Source organism: Accipiter gentilis, chromosome 15, assembly GCF_929443795.1.
Source record: "Accipiter gentilis chromosome 15, bAccGen1.1, whole genome shotgun sequence".
NCBI lineage: Eukaryota > Metazoa > Chordata > Aves > Accipitriformes > Accipitridae > Astur > Astur gentilis.
Genome location: NC_064894.1, coordinates 924,660 through 943,250, shown reverse-complemented (window position 1 = coordinate 943,250; position 18,591 = coordinate 924,660). Strand labels below are relative to the sequence as shown.

Here is an 18,591-nt window from a genome sequence, read left to right as displayed (position 1 = left end):
AGGAGGAGATGGCCCAAGATCTCTGGGCAACCTGCAGCGCTGCTGGGCTGTCCTCACCGAGAGAAAGTTTTTCCTTATACCCAGTCCAAACCTTTCTTGTTTTGCCTTTTCCCTGTTGTCCCTCATCCCCGTTACACGCTACTGTGAAGAGCCTGACTCTGTCTTCCCGTAGGCACTGGGGACCTGCTGTTTGGTCCCCCAAAGCTGTCTCTTATCCACAATAACCAGGTCCAGGTCCCTCAGCCTCTCCTCACAGGGCATGTGCTCCAGCCCCAGCCATCTTGGGTGGCCCCCTGCTGAGCTCGCTCCACTTTGACAATGTCTGTCGTCTTCTGGGAAAGAGGGGGGCAAATCTGGACCCAGCATTCTAGAAATGGTCTACTGAGTACTGACTAAAGGGTATGGACACTTCCCTACTTTTCCTCTACATTTTGTAAAATAGGCAACTTGATAGAGGCTCATGGTCATTAGGACCAACAGTGAAAAAAAAGCCTGCAGTAGAAATGAAACTTTTAATGGATGCTGCGTTTTTAGATGTGCCCAACTTGAAAAGACCTTCGGTAGGACATCTTGCCTTATGGGACATCATAGAAGCTAATCATAAGAGAAGAATTTGTAAAAGACTTGATTTCATCCGTATGGATGCTTTCAGGAGTTCTGCAATGTAATTACACATTGTACATAAAAATAATTTTTTTGTTTTCAATCTGTAACATGACAAATTGGTGCTTTCCCCTCCTGAGAAACAGTGAATACCCATTTTCTGTTCCTTCTCATACCATTCCTGATCTTAAAGGTCTCTGTCATTCCTTTTTGACTTGGCTTTTAGAATTCTTTCCCAACATTATTTTAATAGCCACTTTTCTTGCCTGAGAGCCAAGGTAGTTCAGTTTGAGTTAATAAGGTTACAAAGCTTCTGGTGATTTTGAGTGTAGACAAATTCAGTTCATATCCGTCTACAATAGATAACATAGACATGTAGATTTGATCCACAGTTTTTTTACAGGTACTAAATTTATTACTGGCAGAGGTACTGCCTTACTTGTGTGTGTTGTAGTAGGAGTTGCTCATTTATCCTCCCTGAATTGTCCTAACTAGCTGTGTGAGTTAAAGAGTATCTGTACATGTAGGGGAGGAATGTTGATAACAGGTGCATGCATTTCTGGGTGAATGCAATGAGCTTGTGGCTGATTGTGCTGTCCTGATAACCTCTCCCAACTCCTATTAGACACTGAGTGTTTTTACTTTTAAATTACCTATCCTTAGGGGTTTGGATGTCCTCTTCATGACTGGAAACCTCTTAGGATGTTCCCTTCTCATGAATTAACTTCACTTTAATTTGTCCAACTCTTTTTATTGAGCCATCTGCTTTTTTTTTCCTCTCCTAAAATCCAATAGCCCTGCTTTCAATTAAAACTGAAACACCCTAGACAGAAAAGGAGCCTTCATGTATATTTTCGGTATTTGCTGTTTTAAATATACGCTGGGATTTTTGTGTTATTTTAACATCATTGTAGGCATTCAGGGTTCCATCTGTATAATTTTTTAATGATCTTTAATTAAAAAAGCTCTTTTTAAAATAGAAATGTTAGTGATTTAGCAATTGTTATTTCTTTACTGACATTGGCTCATTCTTTCTCTTCCAGTTCAAACGTTTGTCCATTCAGCTCCAGAAAAAGCATACTTCTCAGAGTACTAGATGGCCTTGATATGCATAATACTACGTACAGGCAAGATGTTGGTGATATTCCCATTCTGGCAATCACTCCCATTAATGGAAGCATATCATTCTTTAAAAGGGCCAGACCTTGTAACAGCAGCTTATGCTTCTTTAATGAAGTAAGGCCAGTACTTCAAGCACAAAAATGAGAAAAGCCAGATAGGTAAGGTGCAAGGTAGGCTTGTGGAATTCCTTTAAGTGGGAGGCAAATGTTGACAGCAGAAAGGGATGCGTAGATTTCATTTTTTGGTAGGTTGGACAGGCTGACAAGAACAACATTATTTTTTGATGAGTTTTGACATGACTCAAAGTGTAGCAAAAGGATGTTTTTACTGTGGGATGCCTAATTTTAATGGAAAAACTATATTCATGACAGAAGTTTTGTAATAGGTGTCAAGTACTTTGAAATGAACTATAATTAACATCATTTTATTGGCACTGTAAGAGTAAAGCAGATACTTTTGAAAAAGTAAGAGCTACACACTCAGCTATTCCATTTTATGCTAAATCGGTGAAGAGAAGGAAAAAGAAGGTAGTCCCCTCAAAAAAATTGTAAATGGGCTGACAGTATTTCCAGAATTTTACAGCTCCACGTCTGGAGAGAGCTGAAGATCAATTTTCATAGGGAAGAATATCTCTAAAAAGATGCTCAAAATGCCTCTAGTCTCTTAACACTTCTTTAGTGGTGACCTCTTTTGCGTGACTGTGTTATGCATGTTCTCTTCCAATTAAGAGGGATGAGATACATGTGTATTATACAGAAGCAAGTGACAAGTGCGAGAGTACTGTGTTCCTGCTGAAAGGCGAGAATGAAGCATGCTTGGGGATTGACAGGTCCTGTAGGAGGTAATTGAATAGCTCTCTGTCTCCCTGCTTTAATTCAGTTAGCTCAGAGCAAAAGTGGGTGGAAAATGTGTGAAGTTTCTTCTCAAGGAATGCTTTCTTTTCTCTTTTTGCCTAAGATCAGTGTTGTTGAAAATGTACGGTTGAGTTCCTTGTGTTTGTCCTTGCTGGAAGAATGCTTCTGATCCTGGACCTTCTTTTTCCATTGCTCCCAAAATCCCATACTAACTATAGCTTTCAGTGAACACAAAATGTGTAATGGTTGTACTCATGAACATAAACATGTAGTTTTAATATCTAAAAGTATTGGTTATGTTTTCATAGTGTGTTACATGTGACCATAGTTTTCCAAGTTGGTCAGCAGGTCACAATTAATAACTAATGCAACTTGCTGCATGTTGGTGCCGTGAACCAGCAAGTTGGCAGCTTGATTCTGATCTGAATTCCTTCATGGCAGCAGCAGCCTGCTCCTGATCTGTGGTGGTCCTAGACAGAAGTGACAGAAGCAGCGTACAGAATAGAGGTCAACTTCAGTTAAATACAAAGATTTTAAAATAGTTTGTCTTGGTCCAGTAACTTACTGTATCACCTCTGTCTTTTGAGAAAGCTCCTCTTCCCACCAGTCTTCCGTAACAGTGACGATGTTCTTGGTACACCATTGTTTTTCAATGACTTTGGTAGTCTTTGGACATGGTCTGAAGAGTCTGTAGCATGTACTCCCACTGAGGGCATTAAACGTGAAGCTCTGTACAGAGCATACCACAGGGGCAGATTTCTCTATGAAGGCTTTGGGGGTTACTTTTAAAATCTCTTAAGGAGGAAGGAGAGAAAATAAGCTTTTCAAAGGCTTGCTAGCAGCCGTTAAATTTGGACTGGCATTATAGGCAGTCCCTTGACGGATAGAGCAGGATAATGGTAAATCGACCTCACTGTGAGAAGAGTGATAAGTAACAGGAAGAGTTATTCTGGGGTATTTGGGGTAGACTGTGAGAAAACAGGTGATGTGGAAGGACAAGAGGTTTTCTAATAAGTCATTGGTACCAGGGCAGAAAGGAGAAAAAGCGATAAAATCTTCAGTTGGTCATACTGTGGAAATGGACTGTAAGGAGAAAAGGCACACCCACAGAAAGCGTTCAGTATAATGTCTTATAGGCAAGTGTAACATAGAAGAGTATGAGAAAACCCAAGTTTCTATCTGTTACCATCGTAACCCTGAAAGGCCTTGTGAGAGTCCCTTTGGATTTTCAGATGTGTTGTATAATGGAGATTAGGTCCTTGGCCCCAAGCTTTAGAGTTGCATTTGACGTTATTTTTGCGGTTGTTAGTAGGAGCAGTTTTGGCGTAAAGCAGTGTATTTTCTAACACTGGTAGCAGGGCGTACAGTAGTACCCTTCTTGGTAGGGTGTGCTACCAGGCCCTGCGCCTGGCAGGGCTGCGGGACCTCCGCCGGGATTCCGCCCGCCATTCCCTGGAGGAAGCCTGTCCTCCTCGCTGACGGCGGTTGCTTCTCCTGGAATAAGTTGGGGCTCGCTGCTGGGGATTTCGAGCTCGGCCCTCATCGCGATCCCTCCTCCTTTGCTGCTTCCACTGCGTTTGGTGCCAAGGGCTGCAGGACCTCCGCCGGGGTCGGCTCCCTGTCACCCGCCGTTCCCTGGAGGAAGCCCGGCCTCCCCGCTGACGTCAGTCGCTCCTCCCCGAGGAGGACGGGACGTCCTGTTCGGGCCGTGGAGCTCGGCCCTCGTCGCGGGCCGCGTCCCGGGCCCTGCTCTGCTGCTGTCTCCTGCTGCTCGAGGGGCCGTAGCCCTGGGCGTGCCGAACCCTGCCATGGCCGTCGCGGTGCCACCGCGGGGACCTGCTTCGGCCCCTCTCTGGGGCCCTGGCGCGGCCACCGCTGCGGTCCCTGCCGGCAGACCCGCGGTGCCGGTGGCCTGAGGAACGCCACCACCTCCTTTCCGCAGAGCGGGGCCGAGGTCTCCCTCCTCGAGCATGGCTGCTGGAGCCATTGCGCTGCGTGATGTGGTGTGCCTCGTAGTTGCTGGCTCCCGCCTTGCGGTAGATGTAGTGGAAAGGGCGCTGGCAGATCGGGCACACAGCTCTTCTGCGGGACCACTCCAATATGCAGGAGAAACAGAAGATGTGCCGGCACCAGGCCACGGAGGCTTCATCGTTGACAGCGTCCTGGCAGATCGGGCACATGAGGTCCTCAGAGGCATCCAGCGGCGCGGCCTGGGGCACCTGGCTGGTGCCGGCAGCAGGGGAGGAGGTGCCATCTTCCACCAGGTCTTCCTCCGACGCCATCTCGCACCGCAAACAACAGAGATGATAAAGCTCGTGACCTGCCCTGGAGACAGCCCGCAGGCAGCCGCGACGCCATGCAAGCCGAGGGCTGAAGAGTTGCCCGCCATGCCTGGGGGCTGCGCTCGCGCTGCCGCAAGCGCCAGGGACGATCCTGGGGCGGAGGGGTGACACCAGGGACGTCTTGGCGTGCTCCTGCTCTCAGGGAAGGGCAGGGACTGACCTCTCCGGCACGTGCAGGTGCGAATCGGGAAGGCAGGAAAGCGGTTCCTGGCCTCTCGGCAGCGGCAGCCCCAGCCCAGGGGTGCGGCAGGTCAGGAGTGGTGTCCCGTGCCCTAACGGCATCCCCGGCCGGCAGATCATCTCTGCGCCCTCGGAAGGGAGCCCGCCGCACGGGGGTCCTTCGTCCCCCCACCTGCAGACATCTGTCCCTGACGGACGAGGACAGCGCTGTGGCCCTTCAGGACTGCCCAGTGCTGTAAAAGGGTTGATGTCATGGGGGTCACGGTTACTCTCTGGTGGCATCGCGGGGCTTTCTGGGACCATGCCCAGAAGACACAAGCCCCAGCCTCAGGGAACAAAAATTTCCCAGATAGTTCATCTCTTGTCTGCCCCGCTGTCGAGCAGAATCCCATTGTCGTATTTGTCATATAAATTGGACACTAAGTTCCAGCATTCACATCCAGTGCTACATTCCAATTTAGAAATAAACCATCTCAAGATATTTCTTACTCCTCGGCTGACTTTGCAGGTCAAGGGAGGTGATCCTTGCCCTCTGCTTCGCACTGGTGAGGCTGCACCTGGAGTGCTGTGTCCAGTGCTGGGCTCCCCAGCCCAAGAGGGAGATGGACGTACTGGAGAGAGTCCAGCAAAGGGCCACAAGGATGACGAAGGGACTGGAGCATCTCTCCTGCAGGAGTGGCTGAGAGCGCTGCCTCCAGGCTGTTCAGCCTGGAGAAGGGAAGACTCGGGGGAGTCTTTTTCAATGTATGTAAATACATCAAGGGAGGTTGCAAAGAAGACGGAGCCAGGCTCTTTTCAGGAGTGGCTAGTGACAGTGGGCACAAACCAAAACACAGGAGCTTCCCTCTGAACATCAGGAAACCCTTTTTTTTCTGTGAGGGTGACGGAGCACTGGCACAGGTTGCCCAGGGAGGTTGTGGAGTCTCCATGCTCAGAGGTATTCAGAACCCATCTGGACATGGTCCTGGGCCACCATCTCTAGCAGGGTCCCTTCCCACCTGTGATTCCGTGACTCAAAGCACACTCATGCAACTTGAGAAAAGATGGTATTTAAAAGGTATTGGAGGTGTTTAAAAGACATGTAGACGTGGTGCTTAGGGACAGGGTTTAGCAGTGAACTTGGCAGTGCTAGGTTAATGGTGGGACTTGATGATCTTAAAGGTCTTTTCCAACCTAAACGATTCCATGATTCTAGTTTAATATATGTGTACAAAGAGATACACTTTCCTCACTTGCCCTTGAGAATTACCTAGCTTACTAGTAGTGTTCACAACACATCTGAGAAATTAATTCCTTCATTTCATTCCAATACTTAACTGCACTTGCAACACTGTTCCCTCTTTTGTTCACCTTTGTCTCTACCCTCTGCGCCCCCATAGCACAAACCTTGCTACAACTGCATTGGAGCTATCTTAAAAGAACTTTGTGTCTATTAGACCTACCTGAACTGAGTATTTTACTGCAGAATATTGCTTTGTAAGCTCGTGCTTAATTGATGCTTGCTCCCGCTGAATGCAACATACCACATTTTTTTCCAGGTATATTAAAGTATTTTATAAAAATGAAACTTGTCATCTTGATGCTTTCAGTGATTATTAAAATAACTTTCTAATCCTAAATTAGGGATCCCATCTGAGTTCTTTTAGCTGTGTTCTCTGAGAGGTTTTAAAAGAGCTTCTAACAGTGGCATTTGAGATGTGTCTGCTGGTGCAGGCTTTAAATAAATTATTTGCTCTAGAATAGGCTGCAGAAACATTTATTAAGAAATCCTGACGTGGGCTGTTGTCTTGCATACATATTTCCTTATGCTAGTAGTAAGTCAAAGAAACTTGTATACGTGTTACAATTTGCTGTCACTGAGTTACTCTGCTCCATGCTTGCTTTCTGGGCCTAGAAACTGCATGTTTCTCAGACCCACAGCTGTCCCTTTTCAGCTATAATTTAGTTATAATTAACTCATTAGGAGTATTGCCCTTTTCTTTGCTATCAGTAATAACATTGCTGCAAATGCAGCTTTTTCAATAGTCCCTATACTCTCAGGAAGCTCTCAGGCATCGTATTAGATGTTCTTTGCAGGGTAATAAATTCAGTTGTTATTATCTGTTGCTTATAGAGCTTTAAGGAATAAAGAAGTCAAAACTATTCAACCAGAGTACATTTGGGGTTGGTTTTGTAAATTCTATCAAATATTCTACATACCATCATTATTATTTATATAACACTTACTGCATTTCTTCAATGAAGAATCTTTTTGTGCAAGAGTTAACTTTATTTTGTATCTTACTTTGTACAACCTTTAAGTAATTCAGAAGCATTTAAATGGAAACTAACAACAAGAAGTTTCTCTTGATTTTTTTATTACTCTTACTGAAAGTTAGCCATTGCAATTAGAGTCCGGTTTAGTTCTGGCAGGTCACATTTACAAAATAGCATCAAGCATCAAGATGATGTGATCCTCTTTAAAAGTCTGATAGACTGAATCATAAACCTCATCTGTTCCTGCTCCCATGGAGATCATTTGGCTTCAGTTTCAGCTGGGGAAGAATTAGCTGAGGAGTACAACCTGTGGGCTGTCACCTCTGCCCCTCAGCACTGGTGGCAGTCCCCTTTTATTCAGACGACAGTACCATCACAAGCACAAACAGCACAGGTGTTTGGTGTACAGCCTGTATTATGATGTGTGACTTTAAAGTCTCTGAGGGTGATAAATATCCTGTCACTGATTGCTCTCTTTCTTACTATTTTTCAGAAATCGAAAAATTTCAGGGTTCTGAAGGCAAGAAGGAAGATGAAGAAAAGAAATATCTTGATGTTATCAGCAACAAAAACATAAAGCTGTCAGAAAGAGTTCTGATCCCTGTCAAACAATATCCAAAGGTACTGTAAATATAGTCTAACACTTGTTTAATCTTTCTTAATAGAATGATGAAAAAGTCATACACTTAACCATTTTTTTTATTGACTTTTGGTGTGCAGACTTCACGGTATAAAAAAACCCTCCAAACTAGAAATGAAGCTTCTATTTGAATTTACCTGTTATTAGCTATTACATGTTCTAACTTCTGTGTCAGGGCCTTTCAGAAAAGCTGTTGAAGTGAATGAGAATTTTTTTTTTTTTACTTCAAGTAGGTTTTGTAGCTGGGCCTTAGGCAAACTGTTGAGGTGTTTTCTTATAGTTGCTTTTTTCACATGTACCATCTTTTTGGAAAATAAAAGACCAATTGACAAAAAAATATTCTAGCAGAATAAAGAAAAAATGTTTCACTAACTCTGAAAAGTCAACTTAAGTGTGCTGCAGCTGCCTCATGTAGGAATTGGGGGATTTTCTCTGCTGTAGTAAGTTTTAAAAGATAAAGTAGCAGGATTACCACAAGCTATGAATTTGACAATGTATGTCCCTGTTTATAAAATTCAAATGTCTTTCCGCTACATACTGTCTTCATATTATGTTTTGTTCTCCTCACTGCTACAAACTATGATTAAAAAAGCATTTTTTTCTTGCAAGAGAGGCCCAAACTCAGCTGCTTGTCTGAAGTTTTAGTTTTTATTTTACATGAAAGAAGAGAATGTTGATTTTTTTTGTGTTTGTGTGTGTGTACAGTGTTGTATTTTGCATAAACAGTTGTTCTAATAGTATTTAAACCGAAATGGTAAACATTGCCATTTATCTCTAGAGTATTTTTTTCTTGCTGATTTATTATCACATGGTATTTGGTTCACCATTAGCCTTGATTACACTCTCAGGTTTTTGCTTTATAGTTTCATCAGTAAGAGCAATAAATTACAATGGGTAAAAAGCCTATCAAACAAAATGAAAGGTGTAAAAAATTGAGATTCAATGATTCCAGCTGACATTTACCTCCTGACTAGTGGATATAAAACTGAGGTAATGTAATCATCCAAATGGTAAAGACATTAGAAATACACACAGTGCTATACGGAATTACTTTCTTGCTGCATAGCCTGAGGTGCTTTGACTAGATTTGTGGTATTTTGTGTAAATGCTATAGGTGACCTGAAGTTCTTAATAAGAATGTAATAGTGCTGTAACTTCATAATGACAATGTGATCATTATTCAGAATACTATTTGATGAAGATAGTAGAATGAAAGACAAACTATTTAAAAGACAAATGCAATGATCTATCCAATGTAGTGCCTGAATATGATTAAATTAACCTTCATTTACTTTAATGAGCTTGTTATATTAATGAGTAGTAAAAGATAGAAAGCATTTCTACAGGTTTTGAGTAGTGAAACAAAAAAAATCAGTGCACTGGAAATGAGATACTTCTTCAGTAATGCAAAGCACATTCTTGGAAAGTTTCTGTAGTTGATTTGCTAGCAATATTCTGTGCTCATCATGGAGTTATTCCCAGAACTGCAGGTTTCCTGCTACCGTCTAGTAACCATCTTTCAAGGATTGCTTTTGCCATTTGTATCAAAGTGCCGATTGCTGTGGTCTAGCATCTTATCTTTTCTTGATAAATTGTATGCATTAGGATAGTTAAAATCAGTACATAGTGGTTGCTTCAGATTGCTTTATAAATAACCAAAAAAAAGTAGAAATTAGGTAAAAAAAAGACATTAGTTTTATATATTTAGCAGAATATGGTATTAAGAGCAGTTGATCAGACCTGTACTTATAAACGGTTAAGAGAATTGCTGTATGATTTCACCTGAGAGGCATTTATATTTGAAAGAACATTATTTTAAATTATTCATTGGTTGTTTGCTGATAAGCTTTTTTGGGCAGTGTTGGGTGAGCAGGGTTCTGTAAACGTGAAGAAAGTGTCCAAGAGCATAAAATTTTGGAAAAAAAATCTGACCAGTTTAAAAAAAAAAAAACAAAACCCATGTGGTTTACAGACTCTCTATTTAGGAACGAGATCAATCTTTTAAAGACATTTGGTCTTACTTTAACTGCATGTAGAAATACAAATTGCTCTAAAGGAACTATTGGCCTAAAGTTTTATTATGGTCTGAATGTTAAGCTGCAGCGAGGGTAGATCCCTTCAGTGGTAGCTATAAAGTCAGAAGCAGTATTTTAAGGTTTGAGCAAAAGTTAACTGAACACAAAAGGCTTCTAGTGGCTAAACAGCTCTTGAAGTTGCAGAATAAGTATTATAATAAAATTGTCTCTACTCAAGTGCCTACGTAATTTCTGAAATTGCTGGTGCAGACAACAGGAAAATAAAATCAAAGACTGTGATTAGCAACAGCTGTCTTATGTTACCAGCTCTGTTAAAGATACAGGCCTCTTCTGTAAAATAGAGATCTGAAAAAGAGATAAGGGTATTACTTGAAAGTTCAGCTATGCCCTTTTCTGAGATTAATTATTTTAAATCTCAGCAGCCAAAATAAAAACAGCATCTCATTTACTTACACTCCTCTATGCAGAAGATCTTTTTAATGCCTTCAAAATTTCTTCTGAAACAGTGGTGCAATGTCTTGTGTTTGTTGATCCTTTTTCCTGTCCCATAGTGCTATTGTTTTTACTTTCATGGTATGTGAATTCCAGCTAAGGCAGACAAACAAAAATACTGAGAAGACAATTTGTTACAGACTTTTCAATTTCTCAGGTTTTGTAGCTGTTCAGTTTAAAACTTTCATGAAAATATCCAGGGCTTGTTTGTAAAGATTTTGCCATTTATCAGTTGAATGTTGTATTTAAAATACATCAAATATGGGAAAAGAATGGGCTATTTAAAAAAAAAAAAAAGAAAGAAGGAAACAGAAGTCTGAAATTACCTTGTTGCTGAAAAACTAAAAGCCACAATTTAGAGGCTTGATGGGAAACTCTGTCATTTGCCTGCCAATACCTAGCTCTCAGAGAGTCAGTTACTGTATGAGCTTAGGGTCAAAACACCCAATTGTCATGAAAATTTTTCTGGAAAACCTTGAATTTTCAGTATTTTCTCTTCATATGAATGACAAAATAGTTACTTTGCTGTGAGTTACTACCTTATCAACTCCCAAAACCACTATTGTATATTCCAAATGAAGGAACCCAAGTCAGTTCAAATATATAGATTTAATGATTTCATTCCAGTTGTTCTTTCTAGAAATTAAATTTGTATTTGGTTAAATCTGGGGTTGGGTATATTCTTCTGATCTTTCAACAGGTAAATTAGTCTAAATCTAGTGGACTTGAAATCACATGGACAAATTTAGAGCCAAAATGCTGAGTTAAGTTATTTAATTGTATGACAGTTCACATTAATGATAAAGAATTTTGAGTTTTATCATATTTCAATTACATTGAAATTGCACATTCTGTAAAAAAAACAAACAGCAGTTAATTAAGGAAGAAAGTTTTCAAGTTAGTTACTGAAAATGGGGCGGGTACAGCAAAGTTGGAGGTGATGACACCTGGAAATAATTGAAGTCTCCTTTTTTCAATGAGGGTCATAAATCAATACAATGTCTTCTGTACAAAAGTCAGTGTTTAATAGTTTTCTAATGATATGATTATTGAATAAAGATAGATTTTTTTATGAATAAAAGAGGATAGGGTATTTATATAAATATAATTATGTAAGTATAATACAAAATGAAATTAATTACAACTTTCTCTGATGCTAGAGTCAGTCATAAATTTAGAAAGTTTTAAAACAAAATCTCAGTTTAAGAACAGAATTATATTTCAGTTTTCCTTTTACTGGCTTGTTAGATAATGAAAACTGTCAAAATATAAGATGCTGGAAGCATGTCCTGCAAACTACCAGGATCTGGTAGGAGTGACAAAGATGACAAGCAGGTTGATTCTTCTGAATTACTTCCATGATGTAGATTTGCTAACTGGGAGGCACTGTGTCTTCAGAGGATGCAGTGTAATAAAGCCTCGCCTCTTCCCTGAGCAAAGGCTGAGCTGATGGGCAATAATGGTCTTGTTCAGAAATATGGTCTGGCTTCAGCTGAGCTTCCGAGCTCCTGCTGGCATCCTCCTGGATGTTTAACTGCCATGTTGCAGGTAGGGGGGGAAGGCTATAATCCAGCCTCTTACCCTTTGAAAGGCTGGCACCCTGCTTTAGAGTAGGTGTTTCTGGGGAATAGACTTAAGATAATGTTGATAAATACTGTAAATTAAGTTAAATTCCAGATTCTTGATGTTCTTTGTTTTGCCCGTCTCATGACAGTTCCTTGAATGATGAACAACTCAGCTAAATTCACCTTTCTCATTCTTAGTTGCTTTTTAAACTGGTGATGTTGTATATAACATGTCAGGTTCGAGACACTGGTCTTGAGATGAAATTTATTTGTTCAGCTAAAGTCTTGTAGTTTAATCTCTGTGATATATTAAAACAGAATTCACAGGTGATTTGAATAACAGTACTATATTTCTTTTGTATACATCATACCTCAGAGTGAATCTCTCCACCAAAATCTTTCTTAAAGGGCATTTGAAACAAATGTTGGATGAAATAACCATTTGCAGGAGACGAACTGGTTTTTCTAATAAATCTAGTAGAAGTCAGTGGGATTATTTGTTTTAAATATTCCTATATGGAATTACAAATAATTCCAATGAGCATGAACACAGAGATTGTACTAATAAAAGTCCTGTCCAGGTACCAGCAGTAAGTCAGTTATCAGCACTTGATTAGTCATTTCTCAACTCTATCAAGTATGTGATTCATTAAATAGGTAGAGTTCATTGGTCCTCAGTAACCGAAAACATTCCTTTTTCACATGTACATAAAAAGTATCCTTCCCTTATATATGTTGTTATGTAGATCAGATTAGAAATATAATTAAGAGGCTGTCTTTATTAGTATAGCGGAAATTTCTCAGGCCAAGAAGATATACATAACTGAGCTGAGATTTGTTACTGAAATTTTCCCCATTAACAGTTATTCTAGTTAATCACTGTATTTTCTGGGTGTCAATTCTGTGTCAAAAATATAGAAGTAAAAAAAAACAAACCTGAAATAATTCAGAAGACTCCTAGCTGTGGCAGATCTGTGAATATTATTCTCCCCCAAAATGGAAAGAAGAACTTACTTTCTTGGTATACTTTATTCAGTAGTATTTCATACAGAGAACCAAAATGTTTCTGATGTTTCTGTTTAGTATATTTTGAATTTTAATTACAGGCACAAACTCAAAAGAAAAAATAAAATTGATAGTAAGGGGCAGATGTCACATACTGGTGAAGATATGGTAAGAGAATTGAAAGAAAACAGGGTAAAGATTTTGGATAGAAATGAGTGTAGAGAAACTTCAGTCACAGTATGAATAGAAAAAATACCCTCATTAATGAGGAGAGAATGAAAAAGGATAGTTGTGCCTGAGACAGAGGGAAGAGCAAATAGACTGGAGGATGCGACAGAAGGTTGGATGCACAAAAAGGAAATACTGTATGTGCAGTGATGTTTCATTATATGGGGAAATGATTAGGAAAAGGGACATAAAAGAGGTAAGAGACAGGAAGAGTAAGAGAAATGAAATGATTGAACTTGAAGACAAGGCAAAAAGAAGAATTCATTACTGCCTTAAGAGAACAGTCAGGAGTGGGTGCGGGGGCCGGTCTGAACTGGTGGATAGGCTGATTCTGTGGCAAGCACTTATCTACAGATTGACATCTGCCAAACAAAATGCTATTTTCCAAGGAATTTGACCTTCTTTCTTTAACTTTTGGTTCCTTCTACAAAGACTTTTGAGAAATCAGGGTGCATTGCATTTCTCTTGGCGTGAATTTGTGAACTGTTTTTTAGGTATGAAAACAAACTTTATTGTAGACATAGTTCCCGATACAAGTGTGTGAGCAAAGGAAAAAAAGATGTAGCGTGGAGGCAGTTCAGTTGTCCCTTAGTATTTTCAAATGTGTATGTTTCTCTGTGTGTATTAAGAATCTATTTGGTCTGATCTTTTATTGCTCTGATGTCCAAAAAATTCATCCAAATGTGCTGTTCTTAAAAATAGCATATGACTTAAGCAGCTTTATACACTTAAGCCTCTGTGAGCAATTTCTGCAGTTCCTTGAAGAGATTTTTGCCATTTACTAACCAATAGTTTGGCTTTCGTTGTTTTGTATAGTCATCTCCTTTTTTTGTGATAACTTGTTTAAGCAGCATGTAAACCTGGCTTTGCAAATGTGTTCCTTTGTACAGTTTAAGAATTTGTGACCTTGTTTAAAACCTTAGCTTTATGTAGCACATTATATAGAAAATTTTTGTTTGCAAGCTTGTCCAGTCTAAATTAAAATGATGTTGACTTTCGTGAAATTTTGCCCCCTCTGTGCTTGGCTTCAGCTTAGCTGGATTTCAGACTTTAAAGGATGGCTCATTTTGTTCATTACTTTTGTTTTCTATAAGTGCAGATATATAAAATAGCTGACAAGTCAGAAAAATAAACAGTATATATATATAAAAAAAAACCTTTAATATTGCAGTGCATCTTTCACTATTGCAAAGATTTAAATAAAACTCAAAAAAGTTGTCACAGCTCTGAACAATATTTGTTTATATCGTTTTATACTTCATAAACCCATGACTTCAAGCAAATAACTCATACAAACTCACCAGTGCTAAAGAATCCATAGTGAAGGGTGAGCTTTTCTGTTCTTGTTCTGTCTTTAATGTGGGGCTCAGACAATGAATATGGTGATTTTTCTTTTTATGTGGCATTCTCCTTCTCTTATGCTTTGTTTCTCTCAAACCTGACAGTTGCTATTCTGCTTTCAAAGCAATTGTTGTCATATTAATCATTTCCATGTGATTTGTGTGTTTAGTTCCCTTTTAAGTAAGATAGGAAGAAAAAGATGTAGTGATATGTCCATTAGATGGATGGAAAAGAAAATAGAAAATTTCTAAGGAAAATGGGACCTCAGCTGTCGGTTCAGTGAGTGGCCAGGACTTCAAACTGTGATTTATATTGCTGTAATTAAATGAGGACCTTGTTGATGCATAAGGCAAAAGGAAAATTTGATATGTCACTCAGTCCTGGAGATGTTTCAGGAGAGCGGAAAAAACCTCCAATATTTTTAATAGAAACAGAGCTAAGTGTCTAACTACAGAGTAGGGATTTTTACCTGCCCTACCAGCATTTTTTTTCTCCCATGTAAGACTAGAAAAGCCTTTATAACTTGAAAGGATACTAGAATTTAGACTGATGCCACACCAAATCTAAAGATTACGCTTGTTCCGTTTTTCAGCTGAATTCTTTAAAGAGAAGCCTGAACAATGGAAGGCAGAAAATTATTAATTTTGATAAAGTATACTGCACTGAAATTTGTGCCATGAATACTTGTTTAAATAATGAATGCTTTCTCATATATCTTGAAAGATTTCCACCTCTACCAGGTCTTGAAGAAGTAACTGAACGTACAACTCTGTAACAAAGTATCGCTTTCTAGTTTATAATTTAGGGGGGGATTCAAACTTCCTTTATAATTAAGGCCATTTTAATTTTCATATTCAAGTGTAATTGTTGCCCATAATCTCTGGTCCACACAACACCAGGAATAATAGGGGCAAAAGCTTGTTTATGTTCTGTGTTTAATCTGGAATTTAATAGTATTTCATGCTTTCATTAAATCTCTGGTTTCTGGAGTCACTGATGTACAGAAAATTATTACAGAAAATTTACATAAGGTGTTTAGTACTTAAGGTTCAGAAAAATGTCTTGAGAAGGTACTTGAATAAAAGTGATTCAGTGATGAAAGAGCAGGCCCTAATCAAGCTGCTCAGATATTAGAAAAAGTATCTTTGAGTTGTATACTGTTTCATTCCTGCTTCATACCAAGTTTCCTATTAATCTATATTTTCCATCCTGATCATCAATTTTATTTCAAAGACACTAGCAGAAATATTTCAAAATTCAAATTACAGTTTTTCAGTATTGTCATCTTCTTTGCTGCAAATAAATAGCTGTTTGTAACCAAGGTAGTTGCTTTAAGTAACTTCTGTATGAAGTGTCCAACTAATTCTGAAAACTGAAATCAAGTGTGTGAACACTTGAATAGAGAAAAAGTGTAAAAGCAGTAATCTTTTTTTTTTTCCCTCGATGTCTTCCTGTATTCCAGCTGAAGAGAAAAGACAAAACCTCTCAAACCTCAAAACCTCATTCCACCTCTCTGAAATTTTCTTAGGAGTGATGTAATTCTTCTACTCAGTACAGTTTTTCAGTATTTCCAGTTGTACTTAGAAACCGAAATGCATCTGAATCTTCAGTTCTGCATTTCATGACAACAAGTATTTGGAAAATTAAGACAAATACTTTAGCTGTACTTGCAGTAAAATACATGAACAAGGCATCACACACATACTTTTCTTTTCTGACTTACCTAGGACCCGACCTTTCATCCATCTCTGTACTTACCTTTTCCATCAGGAGATGAACCCTGACTCCAGTGTTTCCAGGCCCTATGCCAATCTTGCAGACCTCCTGAGTGGATACAGAAAGTAACTTGATTTTAATAGGTCCCCATTTTTGTTAATGATTTATTTGTTTTCATAACACTGCTGTTGAAATCAGCTCCCACAACATTAGCTGTCCTCTTTGTCATGCTGAGAAATTTTGCTTTGTACAGATGTCTTTAAAAATCGCTTCATAAAATTGTTCCTGGCTGCAGAGAATAACATGTATTCCAGAGAACATTGTAGAGAGTTGCCTGTTTCATTTAACCATACATGGCTGTATAAATCTTTAGCAATGTAATTAAAACAACAGCAACATAATCAAAAACAAGTGGCACAAAAAATATTCCCAACATTAAAGGACTTTTTTCCCCGCTCTGATTATGTGATTTTTGAAAGATTTTTCACAGATTATCTTTCCTTTATTTATACATGCAGATAGATAGTTCAGCTTCTAGCTTTTACTGTTTTCTTCCTTGAACTCATCCTTAAAATTACAAACAGGGGCACTAAATTGCTACTTTGTGATTTACAAGGACCTACTCTGTGCTATTATGGTGGAACGCAGTATTGCCTTCCATATTTCAAGGTAGGCTTTTAGAGTAGTTATAATTTACCATTTCATATCGCAGAGCACTCAGAGGCCAAGACTAAGTTGGAGATACCCTTTGTACTCAACATGCTCAATAAGTAAACTGGTCTTGCTCCAAGGAGTTGACAGGCTGGAAAACACAACATAACTAGGAAATGAGACCAAAAGATCAGCCAGAGAGAGATAGTAGCTGGTAGCAGCAGTGTGGAATACAGACAAGTCCTAGCCACTTGACAGTGGGAATGTTGGTCGTGTCTCTTGTTTTCTAAGCCACAAAAACTCTTGCATTCCTCTCTATTCTTCTTTTATTACTCCTATTTGGGGGGCGGGGGGGGGGGAAGGGGGGAAGGGGGAGAAAAGTAGAATTCATAACATCCATAAAATAAGTTTGAGAGCAGGCAGGAATTCAGCCTGCAGTAACAGACCATTCTAACTGGGAGCATGACTTCATGTTAATGGTACACAGATTGTGTGTGATTGATTGTGGAGATGTGCTCCATCTACACCGAAGGAGATTTAGGGTTTTGTTTGCAATTACAGCAGCACTGTTTCTTACTCTGCTGTTTGGATTAATTGAGGATCAGTATCATCAGTGCAAGTTTGACATTTTCAGAGGACTCAGCTTTTGGAAACTGAGGGGAGTTCAGCAAGCAAGTCTGTTGGCCATTTATGATAAGAAATAGAATCTAGCTCACTTCCACTTACCTGTGTTACTGCTTAAGGACTAAAACGGGTAGTGAACAGTAAAAATTAAATTTTGTCTCTAAATACACAGTGTATGAGATCTAGTAAAACTTTCAAATTGGACCTGTCCTTCATGAGAAATACAAAGCAAACCATTAGTTAGGGTGAGATTTATCAAAGTACTGTTGAGCAGAACTAAGGCAACGATGTGTACTGATCAAAACAGCTCACCTTCTTTGTGATCAGTTTTGGATGACTTGTTATTTCCTTTTTTCCTTCTAGCTTTTAAGAGGATGAGTTACCAGTTATGTTAGCATTTATAACATCAATATTGTAAAGTTGCAAGGCAGTAGAAGAAAATACTTTATGGTAAATTGGTTCTTTTACATGATTTTTTTAAATATCCTTAAAAGTAACAAGTTTAAAAAATACACAGAGGTCTATTATTTCATAGGCAATGAGAAGTGTATCTTGTGGAAGAGAGTTTGTATAATATGGTAACTTAGATAAGGACAGAATGCGTAAGATAGATATATATCTATGCTGCATCTTGATGAAGGGGAAAGATGCTTTTCCTGTAAGTGTAAACCTAAATACTTACTGCAAAGTAAAAAAACAGCTGGAAAGGCTTTTGTTGTGGGTAGGCAGCTAAACCACTTGCTCACTCCCCCACAGCAGGATGGGGGAGTGAATCAGAAGGGTAGAAGCAAGAAAACTCGTGGGTTGAGATAAAGACAGTTTAATAGGTAAAGCAAAAGCTGCATGTGCAAGCAAATCGGAATTCATTTACATAAAGCAAACCAAGGAATTAATCCACTGCTTCCCATCATCAGGCAGGTATTCAGCCATCTCCAG

At 39.4% G+C, this 18,591-nt stretch overlaps 1 protein-coding gene across 2 annotated transcripts in view; it reads left to right on the top strand.

Moving 5' to 3' along the window:
- KHDRBS2 (KH RNA binding domain containing, signal transduction associated 2) overlaps positions 1-18,591 on the top strand; it is a 353,375-nt gene that overhangs the window by 66,476 nt on the left and 268,308 nt on the right. For both annotated transcript variants that reach the window (XM_049818294.1, XM_049818293.1), the window contains exon 2: positions 7,851-7,978. In XM_049818294.1, the coding sequence (XP_049674251.1) occupies positions 7,851-7,978 (128 nt within the window). The remainder of the gene's footprint in view (positions 1-7,850; positions 7,979-18,591) is intronic.